Source organism: Dromiciops gliroides, chromosome 5 (assembly GCF_019393635.1).
Source record: "Dromiciops gliroides isolate mDroGli1 chromosome 5, mDroGli1.pri, whole genome shotgun sequence".
Classification (NCBI taxonomy): domain Eukaryota; kingdom Metazoa; phylum Chordata; class Mammalia; order Microbiotheria; family Microbiotheriidae; genus Dromiciops; species Dromiciops gliroides.
Window position 1 is genome coordinate 100,207,644 of NC_057865.1, and position 22,108 is coordinate 100,229,751.

A 22,108-nucleotide genomic window follows, 5' to 3' on the forward strand; every position below is an offset into this window, starting at 1 on the left:
CTGTGAACTAAGGATTAAAACATCTGTTCATTTGACAAATATGATATGTACTATAGATTATTGAAATTTTTTGTACAGGTTGAAGACAGATGATATTTTCATAGCAAATATTTCTATTATAATTCTGCTTTTGTATTTCTAATATAAATCACAAATGAATAGTTTTAATTTGCTGTGTTATTTTTAGTAAGTCTCTTAATATTTGGTTTATAGACACTTTTATTTTACCTTGCTTAGGTTGACATGATTGTAACTTTGGGTGGACTCGCAGGAAGGTTTGACCAGATTATGGCTTCTGTGGAGACCCTTTTTCATGCAACCACCATCACTCCAGTTCCTGTTATCATCATACAAGCAGATTCCCTCATTTGCCTGCTTCAGTCAGTAAGTATAATGAAGGATGACCCCAGAGCACAAAGTCTAAGTTTCTAATACACTTCAAAATTGCATGGTTAGGCCTTTGGCTAAATCAGGGCAAAGAGTCTACCTGGCATGCCCATTGATGTCACGAGGAAGGAGGGGACAAAGCTGCCTTCCTTGAGGCTTTTAAAATAATGGCCTTTAAGTCACTGGACATTAAACATGGAGATGAGAAGTTTCTCCTTTTCTCTCTTTTATTTGATTGTGCCTAGAACAAAATTCAAAACTTTTAATTAAATTTTTTTAAGAATTACATTTAGTGACACTGCATCTTTAATAAGCTGTTTGTGAGTGATGCTTAGGAGAAAGAGCAGGAAGTGTGGAGCTTGACAAAGACTTATACCAGAATTCTCATATAGTATGAGTAATGTCTTTCAATGTAATTGGAAACCAGATTTGGTTTTGTGAGAGAATTATGGGGAGATCTTTTGGCCTTACAATTCAAAAACTTATGAATTTCTCTGTGTCATGAGAAATTCCTGAATGATGATAACATTGAGGATATTTAATTTAATGTTCATGGAAATCAGACATTAAATACCGATATACAGAGAGGTGGCATGGCATAGTGGAAAATAGCTAGACAATTATCAAGAGGCCTGGGTTCAAACCTCTCCTACAGTGCTCTCTAGCTGGGTTATACCCTCTGCAAGACACTTAATCAATCTGTGCTTCAGTTTTTTTCATTTGTAAAATAGGGTTAGAATCTGTTTTTGTTTTGTTTTTGAAATACTCATTATTGCCAATGGATTTTCAAAGCTTTCTCCATCCTACTGTCGTGAAATTTTGCTACTTTTGTTCTCTTGGGATAACCTCTTTTATCTTGGTTTCTCCACCATTTATTCTGCTGATTTAAGATCACTGAAGACAGCATTAAGTAGTTCTCCAACATTTGGTGACATATTTAGTGGTCAGGTTTAGACATTGAACATTTGTGCTCTAGGTCCTAGCTTCTTAAACTATAGGTTGCAACCATATATGGGGTCACATAACTAAATTTGGCAACAGTGAAAGTTGTGTGTGTGTGTGTGTATACACACACACACACATATACATGTATACATACATACATGTGTACATGTATATACATGTACATGTGTATATATGAAATATATGTGTGTGTCTACACACATATATGCATATACATATACATATTTTATATACCTATGTACCCAGGGTCATATAAAAATTTCTCAGGCAAAAAGAAGTCATGAGTGGAAAAAGTTTAAGAAGCCCTGTTCTCAGTTGACTAATAGGATTGTGCATACCAAAAGAGGTTTCCCCAAAAGGTGTTTTAATTACAGGTAGGGCTAATTTAACCTTAGTCTTATTACATAATTTGACTGACCCTCACTCAATTGGAAAAATATTTTAACTGGAACATTGCACTTTCCAACTGTACTGATTAATCATTCCATCAACATTTATTGGTAAAGTACATGCTAGGAATAGGGATGGGAGTAAAAAGTATGAAACAGGACAGCTAGATGACACAGTGGATAAAGCACAGGTCTTGGATTCAGGAGGACCTGAATTCAAATCCGACCTCAGATACTTCACACTGTTAAGGGCTAAAATTCTAGCTAAACTGTCTAAAATATCTAATGAGTGGTCGCCAATAAATTATAAGCTTTAGCAAGAGTTAGGCTTTTAAGCATTTATTAAGGAAAACAAGAATTTGGTAAAGAGAGAGAGAAAGGCCTAGATTTCTATCTATTAAAGGGAGAGCACATTTTTAGCTCCCTTCTCCGCCAGCGTCCTCAGGAAAGAGAGCGAGACTGAGCGCCAGTCTCTTCCTTCCTCCTCCCACTAGCCCGCGTCACTTCCTGACTCCTGGTCTTGCCCTCAAAGACCTTCCCTTCATGGGCAGAACTCCTCTACAGTAAGTATCCAGCAGGTGGCGTTATTCCAATCGTTACAGTCCCCCCTGTTGTTCCTCAAGAAACAAAATGTTTCCTTGACGGAACAGTAAAAACAATATGATAACTATTGCTAACTAATAATATGTGAACAACAATATAGAAAAGGAAGAGAGGAAAGTTTTGTCCAGAGGGGCGATTTTTTTTTGTCCTCATGAACCGACGCTTTGACATTAGTCTTGCAAAGGGAGGGCCTCTGCAGAGAATACATGTTACAGATGGTGTATATTATAACAGAAAGAGAAAAAAAAACCAACAAAAAGAACAAATCAAAACTGTTCATTTAAAGTCTCTGAAAGTCTTTTCTCAGATGTCCTCTAGGTGTAGTCGTAGAATGGAAGTCTTTTCAGGGGTTGATGTGTGGATGCTGGTAATCAGCCAGGAAAACTTCCTACAAAATTGAGCTTAACACAACTTTAAAATAGCTTTGTCAATAATCAAATCAAACAATGAAAGTTCTCAAAAACATGTCTAAGGGAATACAGAATCTTAGTTGTTACACATGAAACATATAATAAAACAAAAATTGAAACATTCTTTAAAATTATAATCTTACTATAGTCCCCCCTTATGGAGGGTAATTGAGAAGACAATTGCTGCGATATTAATTTTTAAAAATAATTTTTATCTTTGTTTCATCACTTTTTGCATCATCTGCCTAATCATCCTCATGCCATTATGAGAAATTTAAAAAATCTAATATAATTGGTAACAGGTGTCAAGGCCAAATTCAACACTGTATTTATCATGACACCTGAGATAATTATGGGGGTTACCATAAAAGAACAGAGAAATGATGGGATATGAGCATTCCCACACTTGAGCAATATGTACTGCCCATACAGTATGCCAGGCTTAAAATAGGTGGATGGAATATATGTCCATGCCACCGAACATATTGGAAGAAACTGAGTCAGACTTAATCAGATGCATGGGACTGAGATGTCCATGGCATCAGGCATATAGGAGGGAGCATGGAAGCCAGGTGTAGAAGTGAGATGGGTGGGATGAATACTTCCAGCCATCTGTACAATATTGTGGGGAAAAATAAAATAAAATATTAAACCAAGAGAATCCAACCTCAACATTTGTCAAAAGCCGTTCCCTCGGCCATACCTTGACTTCATGCATATCTCCCCTCATGTGACAGTTCAGTGTCTGCTCTTGCATGTATTCCTCTTGTGATTGGATGGCACCTTGGCCAACTGGCATCTGATAACTCAGAATAAAGGTAATTAGTGTCTTAAATGATAAGTTCCCATAATCCAAGTCTCATATGGATTTAAAAATTGAGGATAATAAATGATTGCAAAAAATGTGAATACATCTTGACTCAGAACACAATATATAATTATGCAACAATTTCAAATAATACCCCTTTTTTTTAACTTAGTATACAATTACTTTTTGAAAAATCTGAACATATTTAAATACAAGTTAAAGCACAACACAATCTCAAAGAAAACTTTTACAAATGTTCCCCTCTTTTTTTTTTTTTTTTTTGGAATATGCTTATCAAAAATAATACTTCTAGAATCAATTTATACTTGCCATGGCAACCAATTTGCCAGGGAAATGCTTTAAAGAGTTTGATCAAATAATCAGTTGAGAAAAAATAACAAAAACAAACAACTCAGAATATGGGAGCACAATACTCCTAGAATTAACATTGTATAATAAAATCAAAACCATCTTGCAATGTTTCAAAATTAGATAGACAAATGAATAGAAGAAAATACACATTGAACAATAAAATACAGTGAAATTCAAACTAAGGAAATCTAAATGAATATGAACTTAATATCAATAAGAGTATTATAAAATATAAACTTGATCACATGTCTATAAAAAGCTTTTACAAATATTCTCCTTGTTTTAGAAACTAAGTATAAGACACAATCTCAAAAGCATTAAAATCTCTATGAAAATAAACCCATACCATTAATTTCAAAATGTATATGTAATAGCATAGAAATCCTATGTAACCTCTGAACTGATACTATTAATAATCTGAGTGAATTTAGAACACTTTTGATTCCGATATCTAAAATCCCCAATACTCATATCAATACCTTGCTGCTTACTTCTACATTTCTGTAAAATATATACCCTTCCATGGCAAAAGAAGCGGAGTCTTGAACTATGTTGATGATTGTCATTCTTATTCGGCTTAAGTTTTTCTTCTTTAACCCCTCTATATTGTCTGTCAGTCTTTTCACCATACAAATGCTTTATAAGATTACTAATTAAAGACAAAAGCAGGTTAGCAAAATTATGAACAAAACGAGCATATCTGGAATTTAAAGGGTTTTCTAAGGTTGTCTCAGAAGCACAGCCAGGCTGGGGAAGGGCTGAGCCTGAAGCTGCAAATGTAGTTAGAGAAAGTTGAGCATGCGCATTAGATCTTTGGACTTCCCGGGCAGGGGAAGCAATGGGCTTGGCCATGGGGGGAGTAGAGGGTGGGGTCTGGAGAGGAGGGGAGGGACCAGCACAATTTGAATCAGACTTGATTTTGAACTCAGGCCTGGATTCCTCTTCCCCCACTTTGCCTCCAGGTGCTAGGGGATTAAAAACTTCTAGAGGGTGGGTCATTGCCTCCAGGCATGCAAAATTAGAGCAACAATTAGAGTTAGAATTGGGAAAAGCTGCAGGAATCTCTTCAGGTTTCTCTGAAAAAGCATGGTTGGGAGAGGGAGTGATATTTCCTTGTGTGAGTAAGTTGCTGGCTCTTTTAACAAAAAGAAAAAGAAAAATAGAAAATCCACAAAAACAAAGCATTAACATGATCTTATCTCCCATTTGTCTGGTTAAACAGACCAAAATCAAAAATAGGATAATTAGGGAGTTTAAAAGGTCCATTCGAAAAAATTCAAAGGAAAAACACAGCCAGTACACCAGTACTTAGCAGTTAAAGGGAGAGGGAGGGGAAATTTCTTACCCAACCAGAAGATCAGAAGAAGACTGAGGGTTAGCTTTCCTCTTCGTGGTCAGCCATCTGTTAAGGGCTAAAATTCTAGCTAAACTGTCTAAAATATCTAATGAGTGGTCGCCAATAAATTATAAGCTTTAGCAAGAGTTAGGCTTTTAAGCATTTATTAAGGAAAACAAGAATTTGGTAAAGAGAGAGAGAAAGGCCTAGATTTCTATCTATTAAAGGGAGAGCACATTTTTAGCTCCCTTCTCCGCCAGCGTCCTCAGGAAAGAGAGCGAGACTGAGCGCCAGTCTCTTCCTTCCTCCTCCCACTAGCCCGCGTCACTTCCTGACTCCTGGTCTTGCCCTCAAAGACCTTCCCTTCATGGGCAGAACTCCTCTACAGTAAGTATCCAGCAGGTGGCGTTATTCCAATCGTTACAACACTCACTAGCTGTATGACCCTGGGCAAGTCACTTAATCTTCATTGCCCCGCCCCCCCCAAAAAAAGTATGAAACAATTCCCTACTTGCAAGAAGCTTATGTTCTGGATTAGTTGAGTTATGCTTTAGTAACCTGTCTCACAAAAAACATATTAGACTCAACAGACTATTGTGCTCTAATAGGCACATTTTTTGTGTGTGGTACAAAAATAAATAGGAAGCCACCCTTATGAAAGAAATCAACATCAAGTCTTAATGTATTAGGAAATTGTGAAAATAAAACAAACTCAAGAGTCACCCTGGATAAAGAAATGAGTATCTTGGATCAAGCATTTACTTCTTGACACTGAATCGGTTCTGTTGTAGGTAATTCAAACAGATTCTCAGTCTGTTCTATACTTTATTTTTAGAGAGGTTTCTCTTTTTTAGACAGATAATAGTTTTGCTATGTTGGCCAATGATGGGTTAGTAAAAAATTTAAAAAGCAAATTTTTTTTTAAAGCGTGTGTTTTGAACTATGAGATTTGAACCAATTACACAGCATTATGATTTTCTTTAGTGATTAAATGAGTATTACCAATGGGACTTATTAGATAGTGGACCAGATCAGCATGGGACAGAAAGAGAAAGATATACTCCTTTTCTTGTTGTTTCTTTAAATCATAAACACAGTAACCCTGTTGGCAAATACAAATTAGCAAGACAGCAAGCAAAATATATAATAAATCTTCAGATATTGCAATAAACACCAAAACTCTCTTTGATATATCTCCTTCATCAGTGTAAATTGCAACTGAGCCATACCTTCTCATCGTCTTTTGTTTCTTTTTTATTTTTCAGCCAAACAACAATTATCAAACATCTAGCTACATGCCTTATATTGTGCTAGGCATTGGGGTTGCAAAGCCAAAAATAAAATAATCCTTCCCCTGAGAGGGCTTTCACTCTATGGGGGGAATACGATATGTACATTATGTAATATGAGTATGTAAAAATACAGAGAGATAATTTTGGAGAGTAGCTATTAGCACCTGTGGGAATGAGAAAAGCACCTAATGAAGAAGGCAGTATTTGAACTGAGAATAAAAAAAAAAAAAAGACCTAGTATTTTTTTTTTTTTGGAGAGGCAATTGGGGTTAAATGACTTGCCCAGGATCACACAGCTAGTAAGTGTCAAGTGTCTGAGGCCGGATTTGAACTCGGGTCCTCCTGAATCCAGGGCCAGTGCTTTATCCACTGTGCTACCTAGCTGCCCCAGAAATTTTAAAAAGAATAGAAAAGGAGGGAATATGACCTAAATATGGAGAACAGTCTGTGCAAAGTCACAGAGGTGGGAGACGATATAGTTTATACGAAGAACAACAAGAAAGCCAGTTTGGCTAGCCTATAGAGATTATTAAGGGGAGGGATATTTAATAAGAATGGAACCAGGTTTTAGATGGCTTTAAAATACCACATTAGGGAGTTTGGTTTTTATCCTAGTGGGTAATAGGAGGCAGGGGGTGGGGTTGCTGAGCAAGGAGCTATAGGGTCAAACCTTTGGTTTAGGTGTATCAGTTCAAAATCAGTGTGGAAAATTAATTACAGTAGAGAGGCACTTAAGAATGTTCTATCAATTAGGGGCTAATAGAGTAGTCCAGGTGAGAAATGAGGAAGGACTGAACTAGAAGGGTAAAATCATGATATTTTTCTTATTTGGATGGGTGTAATAATTTCTAGATGGCCCAGTGGATAAAGCACCAGCCCTGGAATTAGGAGGACCTGAGTTCAAATCTGGCCTCAGACACTTAACACTTACTAGCTGTGTGACCCTGGGCAAGTCACTTAACCCCAATTGCCTCACCCCAAAAAAAATGTAAATGATTTAAGAATTTGGACAAATATACTTACCTTTATAACAATTTTCATTTTTTCCTTCAAAAAATCCCATTATGATTTTTTTTGTTTTGGAGCCATTCGTTTGTATCCTTTCATCTTTATGTAATCAAAGCCATCAGCTTTGTCTCCAATAATTCCTTCTTTTATATATAAAAATGTTTCTCCTCTTCATGATTGAGATAAATATACTTCTCTGTTTTCTTCCAATTTAAAAAAAAAGATTTTTGGATCATTGATCCACTCTTGACATTCTTACTATAAATGTAACAAAAATGCAGAAGGAAGTTTCAGCTAAATGGATGGATGGATGGCTCACAAGTTTTCCAGGAGTAGTAAATAAAGAAGTTGGTGGACCTATTTATATCATGTATGTAAAGGAAACAGGAGACATTGTTTCATGAGATAATTGGTTATTTTGTATTTTAGTACTCTTGTTAAGTATTTTTGACAAAATTACCATAAAAAATTGCAAATTTTGTACCAATGTCTCATGTAGAGGATAAGATAATAGAAGGGAGAAAATTTTGATCAGAGCTCCCAAGTTAAATCACCATGGAATTTGATAACTGGTGACTTCTGTGCAGAATTGGGTATTATGGAAGGTGATGGCAAAAAAAAATATTTTGGAAAATAAGATTAATGGGTAAGAAATAAAAGAGACTAAAGGTTAGTAGTTTGCATTCATATGAAACATGAATAATTTCTTCAGAAAAATAATTGAGCGATATTGGGCATGACAAGCAAATGAAATCACCCCAAAATAAATTGTATTTGAAGAAACAAGGGATTATTCATTGTATAGTCAGACCACTACTTTGTTAGTAAAAAGATTGATGCAATGCCAGAAGAAAAAATAAAAATGTGAAAAACATATGGCATGTCATTAAAACAACTCCAGACTTGATATTTATGCATTCTGTTGATGCCCCAGTGATATAATGGGCATTTACACCAATAATAACAGTTTAGGTTTGACATTTATCCAATATAAACTATCATTATATGAAGAACAAAAGAATCTACAATTCATTTCAGCCAGCACTCTTTTTACCAATAAAAAATAAATGGCCATGCATGTTTAGGACATAAAATTATTTCACAAATCTTATGAAGAATGATGGCAAAAGTTTTTGAACAGTATTGCCTCAAAAAAGCAAAAAGCAATGGAGGGGAAAACAAATCTAAATAAATAAGGTCACCTGTGGACACTTAAGGGTAAAACTAGAAAACAATAAATGAAAAATGGAAAGTATCTGATGACTTTTTAAAATATGAAACTGTTTCTTTATCAAGAACCACAGTGAAACCACCACACTTTTGACTAAAATTGTAGTTCCAACTGTGCCGTGTAAAGAAGTAGAAAGGATAATGAAAGTAACAAATATGGGAAAAGCAGCTAGAATAGACAAAGTATACACAGTAATCTGTGCTGGAGATTACAGCATGTTGCTGGTGTTGAGGGACCAATTCTTAAAGAATCTGAAAGAGAAAAATATCAGAGATATGTAACAGATCTTCATATTTAGTAGACTCCTTTTGATAAATTTATTGAAAAAATGGACGAGTTGAGAAGCAGCATGGACATAGAGTTGGTTTTGTAGTGAAAAGTACTTGGGTTCAAACCCTGCCAGTTACATAGACTAACTTAGGAGACCTGGGCAAATCATTTAACCTTTCAGTGCTTCAGGAAGCTCTAAGGCTATAATTAGCTGAGAAAATTTTCTCACCAGAGGGTCCCTATCTAGCCCAATAAAATCACAACTCTGGGTCAGAAATAAATGGAAAGGAATTATCCAGGTCAAGTTATAACCTACAACTGTTGGATGGAATATCCATATTAATTAGATTACAGACCCATTGCAGTTTTGGGTAGTTATTTATATTCATTTTTGTTATCAAATATCCTATCAAAGAACTCTGCATAATATTGTCTAAGTGATTTATTTTTCACTCTTTAGCTCTCATTTCTTTTTAATTTTGGTAATTTCTTCTTTGATTAAATTTGCTAATTTAATTATTTTTTTGCTAATTGTTTCTACTTGTTGGTATTTTTAGAAGTAAACAGTTTGATCATAATTTTGATTGATTATTTTTAATTTCATAAATTCCTATGCTTGTATCGGTTAACTCTCTTTTTTGTATTTTTGTTGGTTTATTGCTTTGTTTCTTTTTTTTAATGTTGACACAACTCATTAAGTTTCTTTCTTTATTTCTTATTAATGTAGGCATTCATTGCTATCAGTTTGTTTCAGAGTGGTGCTTTGGATATAGCTCATAGGTTTTGATATGCAATATTGGTATTGTCATTATCTTTGAAGTAATGTACTGTTTTATAATTTCTCCTTTCACATAGGCATTGTATAAGAAGTATTTTTCTAGCATCCACATGCACCTATACACTTTACTTATAATGTCATTATATTTTCATTATGATTTATTAGCACAGGTAATAAAATTTTTGCTGTTCCAAATTTACCTATAACTTCTTAACAACAATATATTATCCATTTCTATGTATGTTTCATGGTGCTTAGAAAAAATATACATGTGCTCAATCTCTCTCTCTTTCTCTACTTATGTTACTTACATCACAACATATCAAATGTATATGATCTAATTTGTTTAGACTAAATCAAGTGTGTATGATTTATATGATCTAGGTTTTTTAATATTATATTGCTCTCGGTAACCTTTTAAAAATTTTATCATAATCTAATAGCGAGAGCTATAAAAATAGTTGTGACATTATTTTAGGCATAAATATTAGAAACTGATATTTGCTTATTTGGAATAATACCTTTGAGCATAATATTCCACATTTATCCTACTTTATGCTTTATTATTGAAATATTATAATGGATGCTTCAGCATTTCTTAGAATAGCATGAATCTTTGTAAATCTTTCTTTCTTAAATGTGTTTCCTTCGAATAACATATTAGCTTTGTGACACTTAATTTTAATTCATTTTTAGTTGATTTACATTTAATTTTACACTTTAATCAATCAGTCAGCAAGAAGTTATTATATACTCACTACATGACATGTACTGTGCTTGGCACTGGGAATACAAAGCCAAAAATATAGCAGTCCCAGCCCTTAAAGAGCTTGTACTCTATAAGGAGATGTAACATGTCCATATTTAAGTACATCTAGAATGTGTCTAATATTTATATATATATATATATATATATATACACACACACATAGATGTACACACACATAGATGCATACATATATGTATCTCTGTGTGTGTGTGTGTGTATTCCAAAGTGACTGGGGAAAGGTACTAGAAATTGTGAGGGGAGCAGCTAGGTGGCGCAGTGGATAAAGCACCAGCCTTGGATTCAGGAAGACCCGAGTTCAAATCCAGCCTCAGACACTTGACACGTACTAGCTGTGTGACCCTGCGCAAGTCACTTAACTCTCATTGCCCAGCAAGAACCCCCCCCCCCAAAAAAAAAAAACCCAAACTGTGAGGACCAGAAAAGTCCTCATGCAAAAGCTTGCATTCAATGAACTTTGAAGGAAATGAAGCATTCTAAAGATTTAAGTAGAGAGTACATTTTTAGGCATGGAAACTAGCCAGTGCTAAGGCTAGATAGAGATAGAGTATCAACAGTGAAGAATATTAAGAAGACCTATCTGGCTAGCATTCTATAGTTCAATAGTGTTTGAGGCTACAGGAGTAGAGTTCAGCCAGGTTGTAAAGGGCTTTAATTACCAAATAGTTTGTAATAGTGGAGTTTGTTAAGCAAGAGATTGACATGGCCAGACCTGTACTTTGGGAATATCACTTAGATACCTATGTGAGGATGGATCAGAGAAAGGTGAGGTGTAAGTCAGGAACAACAATATTTAGGAGGCTAATAAATCTGTCTGGGTTTTGGGGGGGGGGTTCGATAAATCTGTCTATTTTTGTACTATTTTCTCATCCATTCATCAAACTATTTTCTTTTTTTTTCTTTTTTTTTTTTCTTTAGGCAATGGGGGTTAAGTGACTTGCCCATAGTCACACAGCTAGTAAGTGTCAAGTGTCTGAGGTCAGATTTGAACTCAGGTACTCTTGAATCCAGGGCCAATGCTTTAACCACTGCGCCATCTAGCTACCCCCCATCAAACTATTTTCTAAAAATTATCTTCAGTGTCCAATCACTGTGCAAAACACTGTTAGCTCAAATTATCTTAACACATGATCTCTATCATATAGAATAATACAATGTAGTAGTGGGATAGAACCTAATTACTGACAACTACAATACCTGGTATCACCCATTAAGTGCACTAGAAAGTTGGAAAATAGTATGTTAATTGATGTTTAAGAAAGGAAGAGGATCAAGCAGTTCTTTGAGGAAGTGGTCATTTAAATGGTATTTTAAAGATTTAGAATAATTGAGCAAAAAACCTAACTGTTCTTTGTTAAATTATTATTTATTTGGGGCAGCTAGGTGGTGCAGTGGATAGAGCACCAGATCTGGAGTCAGGAGTACCTGAGTTCAAATCCAGCCTCAGACACGTAACACTTACTAGCTGTGTGACCCTGAGCAAGTCACTTAACCCCAATTGCCTCACTTTTAAAAAAAAATTATTATTTGTCTGACTGAAAGGAACACAAAGTATTTTACTTTATCATACACACACACACACACACATATATATATATATTTAAATTAAACTTAATTAAAACAATATTTTGTGCTTATGTAAGTTTATGTTACATAGGCTTAAATTAAAGGAGGATTCTCCGTTTATGAAAGATTTCATTTAGGGATCATCTTCCCATTCTTCCCACCTTCCTTCACCCTTCATATTATATGTTGTCTTTATTTTTCTGAGACTACCCTTCTGTAAAATTCAGTAGTTTTGACCATCTAATCCTTTGAAGGTTCTAACATTCAGCTAATATCTAGTTTGTATCAATTTAAAAGTATACGTTGTTTGCTCTTTATCTCCAAGATCTTGATTCCTTTTGAAGTCTGTAATTATATTCCCTACCCCTCCACAGCACAACCACCTATGAACTTTTAGAGTCATTTTAATCCTTAAATGCCCATCTCTTACTTCAAACAGCGTTGTTAGACTATCTGAAAAGTTTATTCAGCTTTTGTGTCCCATACTTTATAATTTCATATTTCATGTTCCCTTTTCTCCAGCTTTGTCCTCATCCACCTGGGAAAATCTGGTGTGATCTTGATTGATGGGTCATATCTGTGCTCTTAGAACTTAAAAAATTTGTTCCCACAAATTATGTGAAACACTTGGATTTTTAAGCTCTTAACATAAATCATCCATCACTTCTTTTTGGTATTTTAGGAAAGTTTTTCTTGAATAATTTCCTGGGATACAGGCTTTATTATTTTATTTTTCTAAGTTTTTCAGGATATCAATAATTCTGTCTTCATCTCTACTCCATATTCATTATTTGCAGCTGAAAGGTTTCCAAATGTCTTTCCAACTGAATTATTTCATGAGCTTGTTTGTCCTCTTCTGCTGCATTGTCTTTGATTTTTATCCTCAGCTGTATTCTTGCTTCTGGCTCTTGATATTATAAAATTATCTCTAATATTCTCTGTAGTGGTAATTTTTTTCATTATTTCTTCTTGATTCCCTCCTTTCCTCCCTTTCTCCCTTCCTAATATATGTAGAGCAAAGAGGCACCTAGGTGGCACAGTGGATAGAGTACCAGCCCTGGAGTCAGGAGGTTCTGACTTCAAATCCAGCCTCTGATACTTACTAGCTATATGTAACCCTAGGCAAGTCACTGAACCCTGACTGACTTCCCCCCAAAAATGAAGCAATATGGGAAGGAGGGAAAGCAATAGTAGCAAGGGGAATCATGAATGCATTCATGAAGAAGGTGGTGCTTAAACTGAGCTTTGAAGGAAGCTAGGGATTCAGTGAGCTAAAGGAAGGTAAGGGGTGAATTCTAGCCATGGCAGAGAGTCTTTACAAAAGGCATGGTGTTGGGAGGAGGGTTACTCTCAGTCCCGTCTCCCTCCCCATTCCTCCCTCTCTCCATCTAGCCATCCCCATTTCTTTCTTCCTCTCCTCTTCCTTTTCCCCTCTGTCTCTCTTTCCCCTTCTCTCTCTGTCTTCTTCCTGGGATTTTTTAAACTGATTACTGGAGAAATGTGCAAAACACTTCTCTCTTTGTTATATGAATGCTATTATAACAGATTCTACGGACTTTTCTAGCCTTTGGGGGCATTATTCCCCTTTACAAACTCTTTGGTCCACCTAAACTGGCTTTTTCACTTCTCAAATAGAATAGTCCTTCTCCTATCTCTGCTCCTTGTTTAGAGTTCATTCCCTACTCTTTCATCTTCTAGAATCCCTAGCTCCCCCAAAGCTCAGGTCATGTACTGCTTCTTACCTGTAGCCTTTCATGATTCTCCTAGCTAGTAGTGCCTTCCTTCCTCGTATTGTTTCATATTTATTTAGTATATATGTTATATATACCCTATGTGAATGCATCCCCCCAGATAGACTATAAACTCCTTGAGGGCAGAGAGTATTTTTTTTTATTTCCCTAGAACCTAACCCAGTACCTGGCACATAATAGGCATACAATAAATGCTTATTGACTGGCTCATTATTACATGTTTTAATTCAGTTCCTTTTATGTGTGTGTGTGTGTGTGTGTTTTGCCAATGCTCATTCTTCTCTAAATTATTTGAATGTATTATTTATTAATCCAATTTATCCAATGTCTCTTGAGATAACTTGAATCATTTTCTTTTATGTCTGCATTACTTCTGTTGTGTTTTAACTTTGGCTTTAGTTGATTCCTGTGTATATTTTTATAAATTGTGTTATAATTCTTCGGTGTACACATTTTTTGTGTTGGTCATTCACTTTATTTTCTTGTGTCAATTTTAGCAAGTTTTTTTCATTTTGTGGTTTCTTTTGAAAGTGATGCTAGCTCCCTAGCATGTTTCAGACATTTCTGTGTTCTATTTAATCAAACACTGTGTGTTTTATACATAATTCAATTGCATGACCGCATATTTGCCTGGGTTCTAGATAATGGGCAATGTTATCTTGCTTTCCCAGTCACAAATGGAGTGAAATAAGGCTGTGTGGTTGCTCCCATGCTTTATAGCAAGATGTTTTGAGCAGTGTTGTCAAATGCTTTCAATGAGGAAGAACACAGCATCAAGGTCAGCCACCCTACCTGATGGTAAATTATTTAACTTGAAAATCTATAAGCCAAGACTAAAGTGGATGGAGAATTGGTACATGATTTTTTTGTTTGCAGATGTTTGCGCACTCAATGCAGCCTCTGAAGTTGAGATGCAACAAAGTATGGATCAATTCTCTATTGCTTGTACTAGTTTGGGCCTACCAATAACACCAAGAAAATACAGGTGCTCTGTCAGCTAGCATACATGGAGATATTGGTTACAGCAAATGGAGAAGTTTTGAATACTGTGGATAAGTTCACTGACAGTCTGTGTCAGTCTGCTTTGCAGGGATGTACGCATCGATAATGATGTTGACATACACATTGTTTTGAAGGTTCCAAAGGAAATTATAGGAGAGAAGAGGTATTAGATTGACCAACAAACTGAAAGCCTACACAGCTGTGTTGCCAACCTCATGCCTGTGAAACCTGGACAGTCAACCAGCACCATGCCAGGAAACTGAATCACTTCTATTTGAATTGACTTAGGAAGATTCTGAAGATCACCTGGTAAGATAAGGTAGTGGACACTGAGGTCCCTTCTTGAACTAAACTGCAAAGCATTCAAACTCTACTATAGAGAGCACAACTGGATGGGCTGGATATGTTGTTTGATTGGCAAATGTACGCTTTCCTAATAGACTATTGTATGGAGAACACACACAAGGTAAGCACTCCTATGGAGGCCAGAAGAAGTGATACAAGGAGACTCTCAAGGTCTCCCTGAAGAACGTTGGAATTGATTGAATGACATACAAGACACTGCCACAGGATCATCCTCTTCATAGAAGATGCTGTGCTTTATGAGCAAAGCATAATTGAAGCAACTCAAAAGAAACACGAGATGTGCAAATTTAGAGAATCTACCCCCAAATGTTCACATGGCCTATTTATTCCCAACCTGTGGTAAAGCATTCTGAGCTCGTATTGGTCTGGTCAGTCACAGTCAGACACACTGTAACTTGATGGTAACCTAGTGCTATCATTTTGGTCCTCATGGAGAATAAAGGACAACAACCAAGCAACATATATAATTTATCAAGTAATGAGAATGATATACAAATAAAAATCCTCAAAATAATTGCATCATAAATTGGAAGATTATCATTATCTGTTGGCAGTATAGAGAGGAGAAGCTTGTTTGTCACACATTGATCTTTTCATCCACATGGATAATATGACATATAACATCTTTCCCAATTACACACTCTCTAATGATGGGGACAAATAGATTCTGAAAATGCTGAACATAAAGCTAAAGATTGATTGGTCTTTATAGTATGTTCCCCCTCAGAATCATTGGCTCCATGAACTCATGATTAGACTCTACTTCCTTCTCATCACAGATCCTGAAAGGTCTACATAACCTCATTCATGTAACCCTTTTCTCTGAGTGCCCAAAGATATACACTATATACTTTCCTTGGACCAGTTCTAGTAATGCTGGCCAGGTACAGAACACATATAACTAATAATACTATGAATGCAGTGGTATTCATAATCAAGTCTCTTGGAGATATCATTCTGTGGAGTATTGTCAGCCCCTTGAGAAGAGGAGGGATTCTTGTCAGGGGTTGGAGACAAGGAATAGGGCTGCAGTGATAGATCTTATGACTGTTCTGACTCATGCTGTTGTATCTAGGATAGGAGATGAGTCTGTCCTCATATAACTGTTGTGGTTTCAGTGTGAGTGAGGGTGCATTTTTAACCTACATGACATAAATGTCAAAATAGCCAGAGGCTCAATTGAGTCAGTACCTTGGACACCTGCTTCTAGCTGCAATACTCATCTTTTTTTGCTTTCTCCCCCTCCCCCCCCACCCAGGGCAATGAGGGTTAAGTGACTTGCCCAGGGTCACACAGCTAGTTAAGTGTCAAGTATCTAAGGCTGGATTTGAACTCAGGTCCTCCTTAATTCAAGACCAGTGCTTTATCCACTGCACCACCTAGCTGCCCCTAATACTGTCATTTTTGGTTTTGGTTTTGGTTTTTTGGTGAGGGCATTGGGGTTAAGTGACTTGCCCAGGGTCACACAGCTAGTAAGTGTCAAGGGTCTGAGGCTGGATTTGAACTCAGGTCCTCCTGAATCCAGGGCTGGTGCTCTATCCCCTGCGCCACCTAGTTGCCCCAATACTGTCATTTTTACCTATGCTGAATTTCAGATGCCCTATGGCAGTACCTTCCAACCTTTTAGCACTACTATTTTAAATTAGACACCTTTGACATTTTGCAACCAAAAGACCTGAGAGGCAACTGTGTATCTATTAGAAAACAAAACAAGAACTTGACAGAAACGTTGATTGACTGATTTCTAAAAATTCAAAAATTGCCTTTTAATTTCCTAATTATACATGACACCCATTTTGTTTTAAATCTAAAAAGATGAAATATAATGTTAAATTATAATGTTAAATTCTTCAATTGAGTTAAAGAAAAAAACAAATAATTCCACAGGTACATAATTGGAGTTGAAGTGGGGCAGGGAATGGCTAGAAAATATTTCATGAAAAGAGGTCCAGGGATTGCAAACTTAGAGTTTATATTGTGATCAGAAGCTTCCATACTTCCATACTTAAAGTTTAAATTAATACAAATATATTTAAAGCACAGAAGGCACCTTGATCAGAACACATCTAGAGTTCCACATATAGTTGTGTCCTACATTTTAGCCCATATTTGGTGACACCGAGTGGGATGGTAAGGGGACACATAATCATAATATCACAAGGATTCATTAAAAGGACTGAATATAACCTGGAGACGAAAAGGTGGGCCCATGTCTCCAAATACATAAAAATCAATCATGTGGAAAAGAGATTAGACTTTTTCTTTGTTTGACCACAGAAGGAAGACATAATGCCAGTAGGAAAAGCTAATGGGCAACAGGTCTTGGTTCCAAATAAAGGAATACCTTATTTGAACTATGCAGAAATTAAATGAAGTACCTTGGAAAGTAATGAATTTTCTATCATTGAATATCTTTAAATAGAGATCAGAAGTTTCCTTTCTGGGGATGTTGTAGATGGACTTCAACACTTTGGGGCAAAAATGCTCTGTAATAATCCAAGTCCCTTTCAGATTCTTATATTCAGTCAATACAAGTCCCTTTCAGATTCTTGCATTCAATCAGTTACTCAGTGAATATATCAAATATTGAAAATAGTTCAGTAGTTGTTTTTTTCCAACCATGCAGTATTCTAATTCTTACATTTTCTTTTAGTCTCTCTTCTCATCACAGCTCATTTTTAGTAAATGAAAATTAGATATAACAAAGAGTTCACAACAGGATATTTCATGGTCCAGTTAAAATTGCAGAAAGGTTTTTTAAAGTTTGCTAGATTCATTAGTACATTATGACATATACTTCACTTACTGTGGTTCAAAATAGTACTCTGAATATTGATGAGTAAAATCGTGAGTTAGTAACATTGTCTTTGAAGGGGTTTTCAATATGACATTTTAAGTATAAAATCAAAAACAGAATGCATAATATCACTCTATTTAAAAGCGATCATCCCCTTCCTTCTAAAAAATGTTCTTAATAAGGAGCAATCACCCTTTACGAATAGGAAATTTTATGTAATAGTCCAGACACTTTGCACATGAAACTTTACTGATGTCAATTACCACCAGGCTGTCCCTGGTTGAAGAACATCAGGCTTTCTGAGTTGTGTTTATCATGCTAACCATGCACAGTGTGAATGGCTTATGGTTTCACATACATACTTTCTCATTTTCTGGTACTGTGCTTCTCAGGAGTAGAGAAACATTAGCTTCTGTACACTGAGCATAAATTATCTTTTATCTCTGAGTTTTATGGCAGTTTGTAATACAAGGTAATAGGATTTATGACCAAGAAATGAGATGTCCAAAAGTTAATAAGGCATGCTTTTTACATTATACTGAACCAAGTTCAGTGTTTCCTATACAGGGTACCAATATTTGATATGGTGTTACAGAGCAGATTTCTGCACATGTTTTATCTTACTCAAATGAACTTCCAAATATTTGGTAAATATTTTTGCAAGGGTGTCTTTGATGTTTTTTTTATCAGTATGCATGTATGTATATGTTTCTTTGTATTTGTGTGTATGTTTAATCAAAAAAGTAGTAATTCAGTAAAACTTTACTGAGATGTTATGAAAAAATAAGAATATTGAAATTAACTTGATAGTAATAGCTAAATATAATAATAGTTAAAATAGCTATCCTTTATATGTTCAATATGTGCCAATAACTGTGCTAAGCACATTATAGTTATCTCATTTGATCATCACAACAACCCCATGAAGTAGATGTTGTTATTATTTCCCTTTCGTGGATGAGGAAACTGAGCCAAAGATTAAGTGATTTACCCAGGGTCCCACAGTTAATAAGTGCCGGAGGCCAAATTTGAACTCAGCTTGGTTTCCTATTCACTGTACTGTCTAACATCCTTCCCTGCTAAAACACTTGTCTGCTGTTTAGAATGTGGGGTGTGTATTGGGTTGCTCAGATTTTGTGTATGCCGCTCCTTTACCCTTCAGTCAATAGCATGGATTCTTAATTTATTTAGGGTCCACACATTCCCAGTGAATTGTGGGGAAAACACAAGAGGTCCAATAAGTTTGGATAGAAGAAAAATTGAGTTTTTAGTTTCACTGCCTTCTAAATGAAATTTAGCATTTCCTTCAGTTATGTATATAGGCAACAAGATGTCATTTGGTAAAGGAGTCCATAGGTTTTACAGAGGACCATAACACAAATGGGATGAAAGTCCTTTGACTTACAAATACCTTGTAGTATCTGTCAAATCCCAAGTAGGTAGAATGAATTGTATTTCAAGGATCAGCAGTACTAACAGTCTTTAAGCCTTCAAGTTTGTATGAATTCCAACTGCCTTTGACCTATCTTATCTACCCTCCATGATATACTATGGATTTGGCACTCTAGATTTCTTTTTTGGCCACATGACCTTGGATTTTTGTCATCTGAACACTTACTCCCTCCTCTGGCTGAAACTTTATCCTCCCACCCCCAACTTTGACCTCAGCGTGTCTGAAACTGCCTCTTCTATAGACTGCCTGACATTTCACATTTTAACCTTTCTTAAGCTACATTTGATGTGTCTGGGTTTTGCTGTCACCTGGTAAACCCCAGCATCCTAGAACTAATGGTGGGAACCATCAGTATCATCATCATCGCTAACTTTATGTAGCAACTACTAGTGCCAGGCACTGTGCTAAGGGCCTCTGCAAATTTGATATCATTTGGGGCAGCTAGGTGGCGCAGTGGATAGAGCACCAGCCCTGGAGTCAGGAGGACCTGAGTTCAAATATGACCTCAGACACTTGATACTTACTAGCTGTGTGACCCTGAGCAAGTCACTTAACCCCAACTGCAAGACACACACACACACACACATACACACACACACACACTGATCTCATTTGCTCCTCAAAAACTCTGTGAGGTAGATGCTTTTATAATTTCTGTCTTACAGTGGAGGAAGCTGAGGCAACCACACATTAAGTGACTCACCCAGGTCACACAGATAGTGTCTGAGGCTGTAATTTGAACTCAGATCTTTTTAACTCCAGGGCCAGCACTCTATCTGCTGTACCACCTAGCTATCCTACTCAGACTCCTTCAAGTTAAGACCACGTTTTACAGATGCTTCCATTTTTATCTATTAATTTAGCCTACAGCCAACACATGATTTCTTTTTACTTCTCTCATGACCCTCTTCAGTACAATAAATCTCTCTCCACTCATCTAGCACACACACACACACACACACACACACACCTGTCTTCTCTGTTTCTAAATCTCTAACAATTTCTCCTCTTATAATTGCCTCTGAGTTTTTGGATTTTCTATCATTAAATATATCATGCTTCACCCCACCTTATAGAAGATACCATTGTAAAATGCAGAAAAGGGAGGGGAGTAATATGCCTAAATGTCTTCAGGTATTTGAAGGGAAGTCATATAGGCTGAGTGATTAGGAATGTTTTATTGTCTTCAGAGGTAGAAGGATCAATAGGTAGAAACTGCAGGGGCAGCTTTAGCATGGAGGCAAGGAAAAACTTAAAAAAAAAATAGTGCTATCCAGAAATGCAATGGGCTGCCCTTAGGGAGTTAAGTATTACTCTCAGGGAAAACAAGACTGGCTCTGGATTCAGAGGACCTGCTTTCTAATCCAGATTCTGATACTTACTGCCTGTGTGGCTGTGGACAAGACACTTAACCTGGCTGGGCCTTAATTTCGTTGTCTGTGAAATTAGGGTGTTGGACCAGATTGCCTGTGGAACAATGCCTGACAGCTCTGAAGCTATGATCTTTTTAAATCAACCACTTGCTCAGAAAGAATAATTATATCATCATAGCCTAACGATGCCTCCTGCTGGTTGGCCTAGGGAATTCTCATAATGTTATATCATTTTTCACCTTTGCTATTGAAAATTCACTAAGCCTGTTTGAACAAAAGAGGCAAGCAAGTGACATCTAATAAATTATTATCAAATAGCCCTGAAACCTCTGCCTTGCCAGGAAGACCTGAGGTAATATTCTTTACCTATAGTGCTGCAATATATTTTCCCATAGTACAACATTCAGGAAATCATATATATATATATATATATCACATACATGTGTATATGTATATATGTATTTGTGTGTATACATATACTGAACAAATATAAATTTAAAGTTGTTAAATATAGAGGACTTAAGGAGGAAGGGCACTAGCAGTAGTGTGTAGCAATAAAGTCTTTATGTAGATGTCTGTGTTTGAACAATCTTTCAAAGGAAGAGAAGGATTTTATGTTGAAGTTAAGGAAATTAGGGTAGATAAAGTTGGGGGGGTTTTGTGTGGGTGGAGGGGGATTTGGATGAGAAAGGTAAGAGAAATATAGGATGATGGATAGCTTAAAGGAATGGTAGAATATGATGAATTTATTTTTAAAATATGATGGAGACTTGGAAATGTTTAAAGACAGTAAAGAAGTAATCAGTAGTTAGAAACTGAAGATTATAGAGTGGAAATGGTTGAGGGCATAGTCTCTTGGAGAAGATAGATGGAAGTGTGCTTAAGGGGACATGCAGAGAGTTTGACCTTTCTAAGGGGAAGGTCTACCTAATTATTGGAGGTTGGAAGAAAGGAAGATAAAGTGGGAAGCAATGTCAAAAAGTTTTGAGATGAAGAATAGGGGAAATGCGGGAACTCAGTGAATGGACTCAGCTTTTCTCAGAAAAGAAAGAATCAAGGTAGGCCCTCACTGAGACATTGAGGTTTGGAGCATGTGTGGAAGGCTTGAGGAGAAATAATAGCTTTGGAATAACTTCTGTGAACAATGAGATATGCAATTACTTAAG

The 22,108-nt window shown here is 36.1% G+C and overlaps 1 protein-coding gene across 1 annotated transcript in view; it reads left to right on the forward strand.

Moving 5' to 3' along the window:
* Positions 1–22,108, forward strand: part of TPK1 (thiamin pyrophosphokinase 1) — a 516,691-nt gene that overhangs the window by 330,956 nt on the left and 163,627 nt on the right. The window contains exon 7 of the mRNA XM_043968376.1: positions 238–384. Within this exon, the coding sequence (XP_043824311.1) occupies positions 238–384 (147 nt within the window). The remainder of the gene's footprint in view (positions 1–237; positions 385–22,108) is intronic.